This window comes from Cucurbita pepo, chromosome 12, assembly GCF_057944985.1.
Source record: "Cucurbita pepo subsp. pepo isolate OVF chromosome 12, ASM5794498v1, whole genome shotgun sequence".
In the NCBI taxonomy this organism is placed as follows: Eukaryota; Viridiplantae; Streptophyta; class Magnoliopsida; order Cucurbitales; family Cucurbitaceae; genus Cucurbita; species Cucurbita pepo.
The window spans coordinates 102,370-118,766 of NC_141809.1; the positions used below are offsets into that span (position 1 = coordinate 102,370).

The window sequence follows — 16,397 nt, forward strand, 5'->3', positions numbered from 1 at the left end:
AAAATGAGAAATGAAAAATGTTGTGGCCCTATCAACAATTCTGTGTCCACCTCTGAACTTGGGCTCCTACTTTCTCCATTATTTATAGCTTTCTTTCCAACCGTACAAATTTTATTGTGATTAATCAAATATTTATATGGTAGAAATTATCATTCGAATTTGGATGACCAAAAATTCCTCACACTCCCGTCTTTTCCTCTCCTCCTTCCACCCTAATTTTTCATCATCTTCTTCTTCTTCTTCTTCTTCTTCTTCTTCTTCTTCTACTTCCTCCTTCCTCCTTCCTTTCATTCACATTCAAAGTCATTCAAAGTCATTCAAAGTCATTCAAATTCATTCAAATTCATTCAAATTCATTCCAATTCATTCCAATTCATTCAAATTCATTCATTCACATCCCAATCCCTCATACAATGTATCTCTCTGAAACCTCCTCCCCCATTTTCCCCATTCCCACCACCATGCGCCGCTCTAATACCATGTCCAGATTCAACCCTTACCACCATCTCAGCGTCTCCCTCAACCCCGACGGCTCCCTCTCCCGCCTCCTCCACCTCCCCGCCTTCTCCTCCCCTGCCCCTGCCGACCCCGTTTCCTTCAAGGACCTCCCCCTCAACCCCTCCTCCTCCACCTCCCTCCGCCTCTTCCGCCCCACCAACATCCCCGCCAACGACGGCCTCGTCGCCCGTCTCCCCATCCTCATTTACCTTCACCACGGCGGCTGGATCCTCCACACCGCTTCCGACCTCATCACTCACCGCAACTGCGCCGACCTTGTCGCCCAAATCCCCGCCATTGCCATCTCTGTCAACTACCGTCTCGCCCCCGAGAGCCGCCTCCCGGCTCAGTACGACGACGCCGCCGACGCTCTCCTCTGGGTCAAAACCCAAATGACGGATCCCCACGGCGACCCATGGCTCAAGGATTTTGGCGACTTCTCCCGCTGTTACCTTTACGGCGTCGGCTGCGGCGGCAACATTGCCTTCTTCGCTGGACTCAAGGCTGCGGCCGCGGCCTCTCATCTCGACCCTCTGAAGGTCGCCGGAATCGTCATGAACCAGCCCATGTTCGGAGGAGTTCAGAGGACTAATTCCGAGCTCCGATTTGCGACCGACCAATTGTTGCCGCTGCCGGTGCTGGATCTCATGTGGGAACTCGCTCTGCCCAAGGGGATGGATCAGGACCATCGCTACTGCAATCCAATGGTGGGGGGCCCTCACAAGGACTTGATCGGACAGCTGGGACGGTGCCTGGTCATCGGGTTCGGCGGAGATCCAATGGTTGACCGACAGCAGGATTTTGTGAAGATGTTGACCGGTTGTGGAGCCCAGGTGCTGGCATGGTTTGATGACATGGGATTTCATAACGTTGACCTCATTGACCATCGACGGGCTGCTGCGGTCATGAGTCTCGTTAGGGAATTTATTATTTGATTTATTAAAATCCCAAAACAAAACGAAAAATAACTCAATTTAACCCTTTTTTTAAATTACAATTAAAAATATATTTAATCCCTAGTGGTAATTGTAAATTAAAGGTTTTAAGAAGGAAAATTAGGACTATATATTTATTTATTTATTTATTTATTTATTATTATCCCATAAAATATGGAGGTGAGAATTTGACTTTCTACCCCGCACAAACATCTTTTAAATTAAGTTTATGCTCAATTTGTTGTAAACTTTGAACATATATATATATATATATATATATTTTTTTTTTTTTTTTTTTATAGAAACTGCTCGTTACAATCTAATATGGATTTGAAGATCCAAACTCAAATAAAGAATTACATGCCAATTATTTTAAAATAGTTTATAAGATTTGTTACATGCTCGTGTATTTTTCTAGGTTAAAAAAGCCAACCCAACCCAACCCAACCCAACTCAACCCGAGTGGACTCGGGCTGGCTAACCCAATGGACCTTCCCCCTTTCACTTTTGGCAGGAAAAAGGTCATACTGAAACTGATGCTAGTTAAGCACAGAAACAAAGAAAAGGGAAAAAATGTCAACTTTAAAAGTAAAAGGTTGGCGTTTTAGAGAGCTTTATGAGAGGTGAAAGTCAGTGATGGGATGATTTGAGGGTGTGAGTGCAGTTATGAAGTTTGTGGATTAAGGAAGAGCTTTCCCCTTTTTGGTCATGCTATTCTCTTCACTTTCCTTTTAATAATCCCACTTCCCCCCTTTTTGTAATGGGAGTCCTAAACACACCAACGCCCATTTCCACAACAAGTTTACATCAATCAAAACTCGCTAAAAAATATAACCCACCTCACCTCACCTACTCTCCGCCCTTCCTCTGAGACTTGAACAGGAAGTTCGACGGCGGCGACGGAGAAAACTCGAACGGTAAATGGGGTGGCTCCGCCTCCCCTGTAAGAACTGCCACAATCTCCTTCATGCTAGGCCGTTTCGATGCTGATCTCTGCAAACATTGTAATGCAATTGTAATGCAAACCAATGCCTGTTCCTTATCCAACGAATGAATGGATGGATCCACCAGATCCAACAGTTTCCCACTGCGCGCGAGTTGTCGAGCCCACGAGATCAGATTAGCCCTCTCGAATTCTGATATCGGAGACGCCATAACCTGTAGTGGTCGCCGCCCCGAAACTAGAACGAGTAGCAAAACACCAAAGCTATAGACATCACATTTCTCGGATATCTGCCCGCCCCCGCCGTATTCGGGGGCGATATAACAAACTGTTCCTCTCATACTAGGAGTGCTACTAATTCCACCACTCTTTGGTATTTCATCTAGGCTATTTCTTCTTCCATTTCTAAGATCGCCACTCAATCCATCCAACCACCAATCAATGCTACTCTTCTTCTTCTTCGTCTTCCTCTCATTGATTGAATCTTCATCTCGCTGCCACCATAAATCTCTGCAACTACTTGAGCTGAGCTCTTTGTTGTTGCTGTTGTTCTTCTTCTTCTTCTTCCTCACAAGTTCCTCGCAGAACTCCTCCTTCCACCACTCCCTTGGCTTCTTCCTGTTCTTCTCTCGCTTCCTCATTCGCCCTTCATCCAAAGAAGCCCACCATTCCAATCTCCTCTTCTGCTTCTTCTGCTCCATTTTCCCACTTGAAGAAGCAATGGAGCTTTTAGATTCAACCCATTCATTCTTGGGTCTGTCTTTACTGATCTCATTTCCAATCCATTCCATCACATAATCCTTCACTCTCCCAGATTCTAAACCATCAATGGCAGTAGTTTCCTGTTTCCACCACCAATCCCTTCCAGACCCACCCTTCTTCCTCTCCATCCCACCCTCAACACTAATCCTATCAAAATTCCCTTCTGATAAACTCACTTTATCGGTAGCCGGTGTCGCCACCATCTCCGGCGAATCAAGAACAGTAACCACACAGCTATCAGCCAAACGATCCATACCAACATTCTCCTCAAACTCAGAAATCAGAACACTCTCGTTTTCCTCCAAAATCGACCCATTATCTCCGATAATCTCTCTACCTCTACCACCATCATCCCCTTCTTCCTCCTCCGATTTCAGCCTTGCGAGGCCGAAATCCCCAATTTTAGCCTCGAAATCGGCGTTTAGCAGAATATTACTAGGTTTAATATCGCCATGAATCACAGGGGGGTTACAAATATGGTGAAGATATTGCAAAGCAGAAGCAACGCTAAGAGAAATTTCGAACCTCTTACGCCATGGCATAAGCTCGGGGCACTTTCGATCGAACAGGGCATCCTGAAGGCTCCGATTGGGCATAAGCTCGTAAACTAGAATCAGTCTTCTGCGGCGCCGGTCGGAAGAGTAGCCGAGAAGGGAGACAATGTTAGGGTTGTTAAGCACAGAGGCGACCGAGAGCTCATTGTCAAACTCGCGCTCCCCCTGAAGAGAACCGGGGGAGTCCATGATTTTGACAGCGACGGAGAGGCCGGAGGGGAGGACGGCCTTATATACGGATCCGAAACCACCGTGGCCGAGGCGGTTGGAGGGAGAAAACGCCGCCGTAGCGCGGCGGAGGAGGGAGTAGGAGAAACGGCGGGGGAGTTTTTGGGGATTTTCTTGGTGGGTTTCTGAAGGAGCGGTTCGGTTGCGGGAGAGTTTGCGGTAGAGAAGGAAAATGGTCAAGAGGAGAATGATAAGCGATGCGGTTATGGATGTGGCTAGAATGATGAAAAGACGGCTTGGGCGGTGGTGGTGGTGGTGGCGGTGGCTGACGGTGAGCGGCGGTGGGGCGGCGGAGAGAGATGGCATGATTGTTAAAAAAAATGCAGGAATGGTTGGGTGGTTCAGGGGAGTGAAAGATTCATTGTGATGGAGAAGAAGGAGAGGCGAAAGACTGTGAAGTCAGACAGAATAGAAATACAGCGAAGAAGAAGAAGAAGAAGAAGAAGAAGAAGAAGTAGAAGAAGAAGTCCTCTCTCTTTCCCCCTTGGAACTGTAAATAAAAATAATAATAATTTTTTAAAAAATGTTTAAATTACACTTCAGATTTCTATTTGGTCCTATTGTTTATATAAATTTCAATCTAGCCCTTCACTTTTCTTAAATTTCAACAATGCCCCCGCATGAATAGATATTCAAATCTTCATCCGTCATATACAAAAATTAATAATCCAAATAAGATTAATTATTTTTTCAGGCAAAAAAAAAAATATATATATATATATAGAATTTAAATTATAATTTATCTATTTCATTATGAATTTTCAAGGTTATTTAATCATGGGTTATGAATTTTTAATTTTTGTGTTAGAGTACGTTTCAGATATATTTAGAATTTTTAAAAATGGATTATTTAAATTTTAATTCTTAAAAAATAAAAGTTAGTAAACAACAACTAATTTGATTTAAGGATGAAGTTGGGACTCGCTGAGGAGAACGTGGTATTTCGCAGACGGTGACAGACGAATGGCCTTGATTTTATGGGAGACGTGTCAGCCTCTTAATTGGTTGGTTTTCACTGTTCCGTAACCCGCATGTCAAGCGTATACGTGGGAAGCACTTAAGGTAGGAGGTGCATACAAGCGCGAATCTTCTGCGCGTGGGATTAACTTGTGATTCCCTAAATCAAGTACTCAATGAACCCACGTTGGTGGGATCTACAGCACTGAATTTGGCTCCTTCCCCCACGCGCCACGTGTGCCGCGCGTAGAAAGTGTCCTTTTTAGTTACTTTTTTATTTGGTGGAAATTTTCGAATCTCACCAATCTCCCAATAAGTTATTATGGAGAGGTTATCTTGGGGAACATACCCTTCCATCGTAATCTAAGCCTCCAAAAATTTTATAATTTATTTTTATTTTACATCAATTTATTCTTACATACATACGTTCAACAGGAAAATAACCTACAAGAAGTTTCACCTACGTGGAAGCGACTTAAAGAGGTGAAAGCTAAATTGCATGGGTCAACCAAAAATGAGCCGACCCCAAGGCTAGTCATTAGCCAAAAGGCGACCCACGTGAGTTGGGTAAAGTACAAGCCACAATCGCTCCCTCTACTCAGTGTAAAGTTATTTCATTTAATTTAAAATTATTTTTCAGAATATAAATGACCAAACATATGAAATAAGGGCTTAATGGATGGTTATGTTGTGAGAAAAAGAAAAATATTATATTAAAATATTTTAAATTCCAATCATATATTATATAAATAACAACAATCATGAAAAAATGTGGAAAATGGAAACATCACATGGTTTTGGTCAACAATTCATTTAATATTCAAACTTGACCTTATACATTCTTTAATCATTTCCATTTTAAAATATATTTACATATATATGAAAAAAATAAATGGAATCAAAGATAGAATAGAGACATTCTATTCGAATCTTTAATTTATTAAATTAAATTAGAGATATAATTTTTTAGAATTATTATTATTTATAAAATTATCATCTTCACAATAACTATTTTTTTAAAAGGATATTAATTTATTTATGATATATTGACTTGGGAAAAAAAATGATCATATTTACCAATTAATTTTGGAGGTAACAAATGGGTAAATATGGAAACTTGTTTTTACCACTCATTATATATATATTTATTTAATTAATAATTTGATGTTATTGGCTTCTTTTTCTATCAAATTCTCATCATTTTTTTTAATAATAATTGAGCAGATATCAATGAGTTATATTCACTTTGTTTGGTTTTTAATATAATAACATATCTTCTTTATTGATTTTATTTTAATATGTTTTTTTAATTAAAAAATATGTGATAACGATGATCCTACCGTTTAAATTTCTAGACAAAATATAATATAATATTCATTAGATTTTTTAAAAAAAAATTTGACAAAACTATTAAATACAAGATTTTAAAATAAATTTTGCATTTACTAAATTTGTGATTTTTAAAAATAAAATAAAGAATAAAAAAAATTTAAATATTTATTAATTACGAAGTTTTTATACTTATATTTACAATAAAAAAAAAGTATAATAATAAAAAAAGAGCTTCGTGAAAGGAATCTAACATTAATGAACTAAAAAACAATAGATTGGTAATTTATTTGTGGGAATTCCAACAAAGAGACTAAAAAATGGTGGGATTCACTTCTATGCTACTTTTTGTTTAACTCTTTGTCTTGAGAAAAACAAATGATTTAAAATATATAATTTCCATTTTTAAAAATAAATTTAAAAAGTTAAATTAAAAATTAACTTTTATAACTCTAAATATCATAATTTTGTCTTTATAAAATCTGTTAAATATGAACTAAATTGTAATTTAACCAAAGTTTGAGAAAATAATAATGTGTTAATATGAGCAAATGGTAGTGGATAAGACACTGAGTCACGTCTCCAAAATCAATGGTCCATATATATGCTGACATGTGATACGACAAACAAAAGAATAATAAAAACATTAGATACTGGAACTACGTTTTAACCACACCAAAGGAGACCCGAGAAAGTAGTCCAAAAAAAAGAAGAGTTGGGATATAGTTTAAAGAAGTATGTGAAGGAGCATTGAGTGAGAAGAAAAGGAGTAGAATCATTAAATGTGGTATATAGTAAGTTCACTTTCAACTCCAAACAAAGCTACAAAAAGCCTCAATCACATTGAAGCAATGGGTTTTGTATTCTATTGTATTGTATTGTATTGGCCATTCTTCTTTCACTTAAATGCTCACACACCCATTCCCTGACATTAAATTTTTAAATATAATGAGAATTTTGTGAGATCTCACGTCGGTTAGAGAGAATAATGAAACATTCTTTATAAAGGCGGGAAAATCTCTCCCTACTTGAAAAGAAAAGTTTAAAGAAGACAATATTTACCTGTGGTGGGTCAGTGGTGGGCTTGGACTATTATAAATGGTATGGGTCAGTGGTGGGCTTGGACTATTATAAATGGTATGGGTCAGTGGTGGGCTTGGACTATTATAAATGGTATCAGAGCTATACACTCGGCAGTATGTCAGCGAGGACGTTGGGTCCCAAAGGGGTGAATTGTGAGATCCCACTTAATTAGAGAGAAGAAACGTTGGGTCCCAAAGGGGTGAATTGTGAGATCCCACTTAATTAGAGAGAAGAACAAGTACCAACAAGGACGCGGGGCCCCAAAGGGGAGGACTGTGAGATCTACATCGATTAGGAGTGGAGGACATTGGACCCAAGGGTGGATTGTGAGATCCCATGTCGGTTTGGCAAGAAAAGGGTGTGGAAATCTCTCACTAATAGGAGAAGCCCGAAAGGAAAAAGTTTAAAGAGACCATATCCTTACATATTTACATCGAACTAAACTAATCTTATGAAAGGACTTTCAAAAGATTTGATTAGACATATTGCTTAAGGTTAAGGTAGGATGTCATATCTGTTGTGTTTTCTTTGTTAAAGAGCTGCTATTCCATAAGATGCTCTTCTTTGGGATTTAGTCATTTAATGTTTTTTGGAACGTGGGGCCAAAACATTGAAGAGGAGTAGGTTCGACAGCGATGCTCATTAAACTCATATCACTTCTTTTGCTCTTCTTTCTAACCAGTTCATGTCCTAATTATGCCTCTAACCTCCTCTTTGACTTAACCCAAGACTCTTGACTATGTCACTCAAGATGAGCTCGTACTCGTACCTCAAACAGTGTCTAATACGAGAACTCGAATCATAGAAATAGATTACATTTATTCGATATGATAGAGAAAAGATCTATTTTTTCATAGGGAAGAACTTCACAAGATTAATGCAAACTTTCCCCATTCGAATATATAAGACATGAAATCACTATGAGTTGAACGAAAAAAAAAAAAAAAAAATAGATAGATAAAAGAATTTAGAACGATACAAACCCGGTCGATATTTCACAATTCCTAGCTGTCACACTATGCACCAACGAACATAACTACAACGGCCTTCCTCCATTTTCGTGCATGCTGGAAGAACTGCTCCTTCTGGAGTGACTAGATTGGCCGGTGATGGTCCGCCCCATGAATCTTCCAGCTTTGGAGAGGCCACTGCCGACAGCACCAAGGCCACTGCCAACAGCACCAAGGCCAGTACCAATGCCGCTTCCAACGATGCCAACGCCGGAACCAATGCCGGTTCCCACCATACCAACTCCGGTGCCAATGCCAGTGCCCACCATGCCCACACCAGATCCAACAAAAGATGCTGCTCCCTCCAGGGCATCCATTGTGCTACCTAAAACTCCCTCCTCCTTCAGTTTCTGTCTCTCTTCAAGGATCCTCTTCTCTTCTGCCAGGGCTTTCAACTGCTCCTCCTTGTTAAACTCGTGGTAATGAACCTGTGCCACCACCAAACCCGAATAAAATTTGTCAAACAGCTTGTAAACAATAAGAGAAATAGTTAACCGAACTCTACCTTGATTGTAAGAGTTCCTCGATCTTTCCTGTCTTTCACTCTCAGTGTGTTGAGCGACGCAAGCAATCGCAACTCGACCTCCTTAGTGACCTCTCTTCGAAGATCAATCAGAGATAATTTTGCTATCCCCAGTTGCTTATCTTGACCAATGTCCCTATCAAAAACCTGATCAATGTGTAAACAAATAACATTCATTACTTCAACCAATTTCAATCAACATCTGATCTGCAGAGATGGCCTATTATTTAGCCACAGACAAAAAGTAATCAGCTGCAAAATGGGCGATGCTTCCAAAGGCATATAACCATCTAGTGCAAAACATAAGGAGAAAGAAACTGAACAAAAAACGAGTACGAGTGCTTCAGAACCTCGAAGATAACCGACTGTGTCTCCTTGTCCTCTACGATCAGTACAAGTTCCTCGTTCCAAACAGGGTTGAGGTTGTTTTCAACTGTTTTTGTTTTGAGCTTATATAGCGGGCGAATATACACAACAACATAAGGATCTGATTTTCCTATCATTTCCATGTTCTTCAAGTTGTTAGCTCTCACCACCGTCACAGTAAGCTTTCCTTGTGGTTTAAGCTCTAACTCACTGCAAATTAATTAAGAGAAAAACAATTGCTCAGGAAGAATGGCAGAAACCAACCAATATCATCAGTTCAAAGAGAGAAATAAGGTGACCTTAAATCGACAGGAATTCCACCAATTGGAACGACAATCCGATGGGGCCATTTGAGCATATCAGTAACAATTGTATTCACGGTATCCTGCAACACGTAACATAAGCAAATAATCGATGTAAAAAACCAAAACATATCACAGAAAGATATAAATTAAAAAATTATAAGAAGTTCGAATACCGTAAGAAACTTACATCAATCATATCTGAAATTCCAGGAATAGCAGTTATGCTTCCACCAACAGCCTTCAGATTATACAAAATTTTTGGCTCCGGCTGATTGAAAACAGAAAAAATAACTAAGTAGCACTTCTTAAAGTTGAATGATTTCGAACAACAGCCAAACACTTTAAGCCATAACCCTCATTAAGGGTACAATGAAACAAACCATCAATGTCTGTAACCATATATATGGAATATCAAAAGGTACCTCAGCAAGCAAGGCCACAACAACAGCAGAAATACAAGGTATCTCTTCAGCAAGTTGAAAAATAACCCGAATAACAGTAAAAACTTGAAGGTCCTTCAGCTGTAGCATAAAAAATATATAATATCGGTCAAACAAACGCACTCAAGGTCATAGCACATTAGGTAAGGAAAACTACAAAATAAACATTAAAACAACCTATATCATGCACCTACCTGAATAGGTATTGAAGCAACAAGTGCGGCTTCAACAGCTAAAATGATGCTTGGATCTCCACCCCATCGAAAATCAACATCCATTGTGATCTGACCTTTCTTTAGACTCTGAACACGTATACCTGCAAAAAATAAGGAAAATCCAATACCCAAAAAAAGGGAGAATATTTTGACAACAAGAACTCGGGTAACAACGAGTATTTCATGGACTGCACAAATGGAGATGGGCAGGCTAAGAGGGAAAGAGCCAACAAGGATAGTTGGAGGAATGGCAGCTGTAGGCATATGTTAACCCGGTTGACACAAAGGACTAGCTCTCAACATATTTTCAAGAAAACAATACATCGGACAGGATCTGAGAGTGTAACCTAACTACGAACAGAATGGAGCCAACGGGGGATGCAGGATAATTAGACCATACCTTCAATTTTAGGCGCCACTGAGCCAAGAGATAATTTGCTAAACTTCAATGAAGTAATTCCTGGGGGCCTGTACTCTTCCAGCAGAGGTTCAACAGATTCCTTTATCACCAATTCTGCTGCCTGTAAGTAGGCAGACAACTTCAGGGAACTCACAAGAGCATATGAGTCATCTCAAAATGCATGATAATCAACAGTTTTCACGAAAAAAGATATTAGCATATTCTCAATATTAAAGCAACAAACAAAGAATCTTCATTATTTCTTGGAGTTCTAAAGGAAAGTTGGATGATAAACCCAAAGAGGGTAAAATATAAACCACATTAATACAAAAACGTGATGTGTCCTTAATACTATGATCTTAGAAGAGATGTTACAAGTAGGATATTTGTAAATAAAGTTTAACACTGCAAATGTAGCGAAGAAACTTACATCTGCAACAAATGGCCACATTTTGCTGAGTAGCCTGTTAAGCCATTTCACCTAAAATGATAGAACAAAAATACGATGAAAGTATAATCTCAATTTAGTAGACATGTTTAATGTAGAAACAAAAATAAAAGTGATTGAAGTATTATTTTCAAGAAACATAGAATCATCAATAGAAAGAGTTTCATTGCATAACTTTGTCTTATCGACCATCACGTGCACTATGATTTGAAAATTTAAAAACAATTCAAGTAGTGTGATAAAGCATCTCATTTCAACATAAAAAAGAGAAGCATATAAAAAAAAGGGACCTGCTCATAAACTGGGAAGGAGATCCATTCGGGAAAATTGTCCCCACATAATTTCTTTAAATCATCTCTACTGAGAGATCCGAGAATTTTCATATCAGCAGCCTGTGCAATGAAATCAACAACAAACGTGTTCTCAGAGAACAAAGTAATGGCCAAACTTTATGTCCACTGTAACTCATAAACAAATGTCAAAACATTTCATTTCCAGTCAAATTGCATTATCTTTTTCTGACCACATTGATAAATTCAAATATTTCTAATAGAAACTATGGGTGCTTTCTTAACAAATTTATAAAGAACTACAATCTCTGCTCAGGAGCCATCAATGAAAAATAAATGAAAAGCTCCTGCTGCCATGATCCAATCAAGTCAAGCCTATGAAAGGCAACAGTCCCCAGTCCTTTTATAATAAGCATTATGACCAAATAGCAGTATATATCATAAGCAATTCGTCAAATAAGCAATGCATTTAGCCAGAATTCAATGTATGAACAAGATATGTATATATATATATATAATAAGCCTACCCAATCACCAAATCAGAGAAAGAAATGAACGAAAATTAACACGAGTTTGAGCAAGATAAGCTGAAGAGACTCCAAAAACATCCTAAAATACACAGAACGAACAGCTTACCTTCGCAACTCTTGTGGTGCTTCTGTGCCTCGTCATGTGCTGCCACCCGGCCATCAATGCAATCCCAAAGATAACCCCCATAAAGATCCCAGCAATCAATCCCATTTTCGCGGAATTCTCAACCCCAATTCCAGAAAGAAATGAAGAACAAAAAACTACAAAGAGATACAAACAATCAGATCGCAGAATAGACAACACAAATTGCAACAACAACAACAAAACCAATAAGAAAATTACCAAACAATTGGAATAGGAAGAAGGAGAAGCAGAAACGGGAGGCGGGTCACCGAGTTTCGCGCGGTTGAGTAGAGAAAAAACAGAGGCAGATTCGTGAGAGAAAGGAAAATGGAAATGGGTCACGCTCGCACCGTTTCGAAAGGGATAATAATTAAATTCATCAAGCGCCCCTGTCTGTATAAACGCACAGATTTTATGGCTTTTCTGAAACGGTTGATTTGTTTCTTCGAATGGGTCGTTGATGTTTACAAGAGAGATATGAGAGAGAGTGGGCGGTGGTAACAATGCCTTCCCGTCTCGCCCATGAGATTTGAGGAATCAAGGAAAATGGTAGGACAGAGCCGGAAATCTTCACCCCTTAGTTTCACCTTCAATGCATTTAATTCAAACTTCCCATGTTCATCCGCAAGAACAAAACAAAAAGGAGATCAAATCTTCGATCTTCCTCTTCCCTCTCTTAATAATTCTTTTCCCTCTTCTTTTAGTATTAAATTAAGGGAGGCTTCATCGTGTGGTACATGTTTGAGAAGTGTTGAATCATAGACAATCATATCTGTTCATGCCTAAATTTAAGAAAATTTCTCCCCCAAAATAATAATAATAATTCCATTTAATGTTAGAAATAATTTAAGAGAAATAAATTATTTTGATTTTTTTTTTTTAATTTTCAAATTTTCATATGCCACGTCAACAATATTTAAAAAAATGCATTTATTTTATGTTTATAAATAATTCTTTTTTTTTTTTTTTTTAAACAAGAAAAAAAAAACCCTAAATACTATTTATTCTCCCTCCCCACTCCATTTGCAGTTCAGCGCCCTTTTATCCCGTTTTTCCTTCTTCACCAATCTTCGTACCCGCGCCGGAACGCCATCGCCGCCGCAGTCGCATCCCATCTCCCATCCGTTCCTCTCTTTCGATATACCCTCTAGATTTCCGGTTAAAGCTTCATCGCCTAGTCTATTACTTTCTTTCTCCACTCTCTGGGTACGTTATAAATTTAAATTTCGATTGCATTTGATCCGCACCCATTTCAATTTTAAGTTCTTTTTCTCCTGTTCTTCTATGGTTTATACCAAGATGCCTGAACTTTATTTTTGTATGCCACTCGCCCTTCAAGTTCAATTTATTAGTGGGAGGTTGTTGAGTGAAATTCGCTCTGTGTTGTTTTGAATTTACATTTCTGGTTCTTGTATTGAAGCTATGGTTGGTCAGGATATGAATTTTTGTGTACTTCTTTTTTGTATGAAATATTTACAAGTTTTAGATTTCTTGTTTGTATGTTCTAGTGTTTATAGTTTCAATATTGGGTTAGTGCCATTCTTTTGAGCAATGAATTACTGCCATCAAAGGGAGCCTTCCTCCGATGGAAATTTCCAAAGCCTTTTGAGAGTGGAGAGCCAAATTCTTATTTACCTTAAGGGAAGAGGTTGACTTTGCTCCAAGGAACAAAATGGGAGCCACCATTTTTCACAGCTTACCTCGCGAAAGAAGTTCCTTATGATTCTTTCAACATTGTTGACAATGACAACCAGTTACCATCTTGATGCCTCTTTCGCTTTGGGGTAGGCACGGATTGTTGGAGAAAAAAGAAAAAGAAGTGTTGTCATCCATTTTTGGCATTTTACTTTTGAGTAGTTTTAATCTCATTGAACTCCCAAAAGCTATTTAAGTGTTGATTACATTTTCGTTTTGCATATCCTGCTAATTACAAGTTGCAGTTTATATGTGTTCCCTGAAACCATCTCTAGGATGTCTGATTATTTTCTGAAAATCTTTGTTTCTCTGAATTAAGGCGTCTTATGGATGGACAAGAGAACATACTTGAGGCCATATACGAAGAAGATGACTTGGAAAATGATGATGTTGAAATGGTCGATGTGGAAGAAGGAGAGTTCGTTGAGGGCAATATCAGTACAGAGAAAAGCAGTCTTACAGATGTCCAAGCGCCAAGTATAGATCATAGAAGTAAAAATCGTAAACGTCGGTCAAAGAAAAAGAAGAACAAAAGAAAGACATACGAGTCAGGTTCAAATGGCACTGATATTAACAGGTGAAGTGGAATTTTCTAATCATGTTGTATGCATTGAACTGCACTTTCTTTAGATTTTGTTTTTGGGGAATCCATATTAGTTTTGTGAAGCAAATAAGGATAGATTAATAGATTGATTAGTAGCCATTAAGAAATAGCAATTTTTGCCCTGACTAATATATTATACTGATTTTTGTTTCTTTCAGGTTTGTGTTGGATGCATGCAGACGTTTGAAAGAGAAAAAATCATACATGGTTTACACTGCTGTAGGCTGTCTGGGAGTCTCTGCATTAAGTGAACTTATCAAAGAGGTAATTATTATCTTTTTTGAACCTGATAGAAGAATACTTTTTTTGCTTGAGTGATGAAAATTTATGAAGAATCCATTATTGTTAGTTTGAAAACTTTTCTTCTGGTTTTCTATGTTTTGTTTGGAAATGAACCGAATTGACCAACCCTAGCTAACCAAACCACGTCAACGAGTTTTTGACTGGGCTGCCTAATCATGGCCATCCAGTCTCGACTCCAGTAAGTATCATACCGCATAGTCACTCTTCATATTTAATCAGTATTATTTCCTACCCTTGCAGATTCTGTTGCTGAAGCCATTTGCTCCTTTTAACCTTGTTCTCTGAGCTGTGAACCATCTTGGCTGGACTACTGCATCTGTGCTATATAAGTTGATGTTGTTTTCCCAGCATTTTTTGGTTATAATCTCTGTAAGATATTTGTACTTTATACAGAAACTTTAGCATTATCACAATTCACAATCCCTCGTTTCCAATCACTTCCCTGAAACCACTACTCCACCTGATTATTCTTACTGAATCTAGACTTTGTTGAAATGCGCTGGGAAGTTTTTAACAACACGTACTTTTTAACAAGTTTTTAACTAAAATATGCAGCTCAGTTGTGCATGTCCTATCATATTTTTGATCTTAGGGTTTGAGATTTGCTTTCATATGTGGGCTCTTGAAAATCTGTTTTCACTTCTAAAAAATTATAACCATTTATTCCCTTGTTTTGCCCTTTGCTGTTGCTTCACTAATCTGTGGTTGATTTTTCTTGTAATTGTTTTAGCACTTCCCATCCTACTATACGACACCATATGTTTTATTTATACAAGTTGACATGTTGGAAGTCCAGGTCAATGCAGTTCAGGCTTGTGGAGGTCAGATGACTGCAGATGGCAGGCGCTTTCGAACTGGAGGTGGCATATTATGGAGCATCATCAAGACCCGGGAACCAAATGCCTATAAAGAAATTATGAAACGAGCGAAAGAGTTTGAGGTATTTAACAAAACCTTTTTGACATCGTATTCCTTTGTTCTTTCCAATTGAATGTGCTACTCTTATTTTGGTCGCATAGAAAAATACTATCAATGTTCCTAGAGGAGACTCTTAAAGGATTTTTCATTGCATGGCAAACGTTTCATCTTTCTGAATCTTTCACCTTATTCAGAGTGGCCTTAGTTTGCTAGGGAGCCTATATCTAATGACATTTCTCAAATTGTTGAGCTTATTTACTATCTGTTTTTATTTCTTAGTTTCTTTGTTCTTGAAATTCATGCTTATGTTAGAATATGTGTCAAAATTCAATTTCTTCTGATGATCCTATCCGTGAAGCTAATCCTGCGATCATACGTATTTTTGTTTATTTCATGATGGAGCAGAAACAATTTAAGCAACCAAATATCCGACGGGAGGCTACAGAAATTGGGAAAGCAAGTTCTCAGGAAGTTCTTCACCTGTTCTCCGAAGGAGCTTCTCAAGATCAACCAGATAGCACCCAAAGCCTTACTCCGGAGCAGAATCAATCTAAAGAACCAAATTCCGAAGAAAAACGATCATCTGTTCACGAAAGATTAAGAGTACCAGTTTCATATGACGACGACATTCTTCGAGAGAATCCAAAAGAGGAAGATACAACTTGATTGTGGTTAGATCTTCCCATTTTTTGAACAATTACTGTTGGTTTCTACTAGCTCATGGCTAACAAAGTCAACAGTGTTTACCTTTTAAAAAAATGAGGCAGAAGAATGTTTCACAAACTGTGAGTTTGTTCCATTTATTTTCAGTGGCTTTAGGCTACTTTGGTTGAGGCTTGAGCGCTTTGGTTCTACAGGTGAGGATGGAATTGGCACATAGAAAGAAAATGGATTTATTGGGTTGCAAATGGAAAAAAGGTTTTGCAATTGCTTTTAC

General features: G+C 38.4%; 4 protein-coding genes across 4 annotated transcripts; 2 read left to right on the top strand and 2 right to left on the bottom strand.

Moving 5' to 3' along the window:
• The first annotated feature begins 21 nt into the window (after positions 1-21).
• LOC111806811 (alpha/beta-Hydrolases superfamily protein) lies at positions 22-1,795 on the top strand. The gene has a single exon (XM_023692289.2). The coding sequence runs from the start codon at positions 414-416 to the stop codon at positions 1,431-1,433; it is 1,020 nt and encodes a 339-aa protein (XP_023548057.2). The 5' UTR covers positions 22-413; the 3' UTR covers positions 1,434-1,795.
• A 204-nt stretch (positions 1,796-1,999) lies between these two features.
• Positions 2,000-4,418, bottom strand: LOC111806362 (Protein kinase superfamily protein). Its single transcript, XM_023691633.2, has one exon. It carries the CDS (start codon positions 4,224-4,226, stop codon positions 2,283-2,285), a length of 1,944 nt encoding a protein of 647 aa, XP_023547401.2. The 5' UTR covers positions 4,227-4,418; the 3' UTR covers positions 2,000-2,282.
• Positions 4,419-8,088: 3,670 nt separating this feature from the next.
• Positions 8,089-12,681, bottom strand: LOC111807549 (calcium-dependent lipid-binding protein). The gene is made up of 12 exons (XM_023693313.2): positions 12,160-12,681; positions 11,923-12,077; positions 11,287-11,388; positions 10,979-11,029; positions 10,549-10,669; positions 10,128-10,249; positions 9,916-10,014; positions 9,681-9,761; positions 9,488-9,573; positions 9,173-9,398; positions 8,805-8,969; positions 8,089-8,727 (listed from the first exon to the last, which is right to left on the bottom strand). The coding sequence occupies exons 2-12, from the start codon at positions 12,025-12,027 to the stop codon at positions 8,326-8,328; spliced, it is 1,560 nt and encodes a 519-aa protein (XP_023549081.2). The 5' UTR covers positions 12,028-12,077; positions 12,160-12,681; the 3' UTR covers positions 8,089-8,325.
• A 248-nt stretch (positions 12,682-12,929) lies between these two features.
• LOC111806680 (phosphorylated adapter RNA export-like protein) lies at positions 12,930-16,396 on the top strand. The gene is made up of 5 exons (XM_023692063.2): positions 12,930-13,146; positions 13,955-14,212; positions 14,398-14,503; positions 15,339-15,482; positions 15,866-16,396. Exons 2-5 carry the CDS (start codon positions 13,962-13,964, stop codon positions 16,124-16,126), a joined length of 762 nt encoding a protein of 253 aa, XP_023547831.2. The 5' UTR covers positions 12,930-13,146; positions 13,955-13,961; the 3' UTR covers positions 16,127-16,396.
• The last annotated feature ends 1 nt before the right edge of the window (position 16,397 follows it).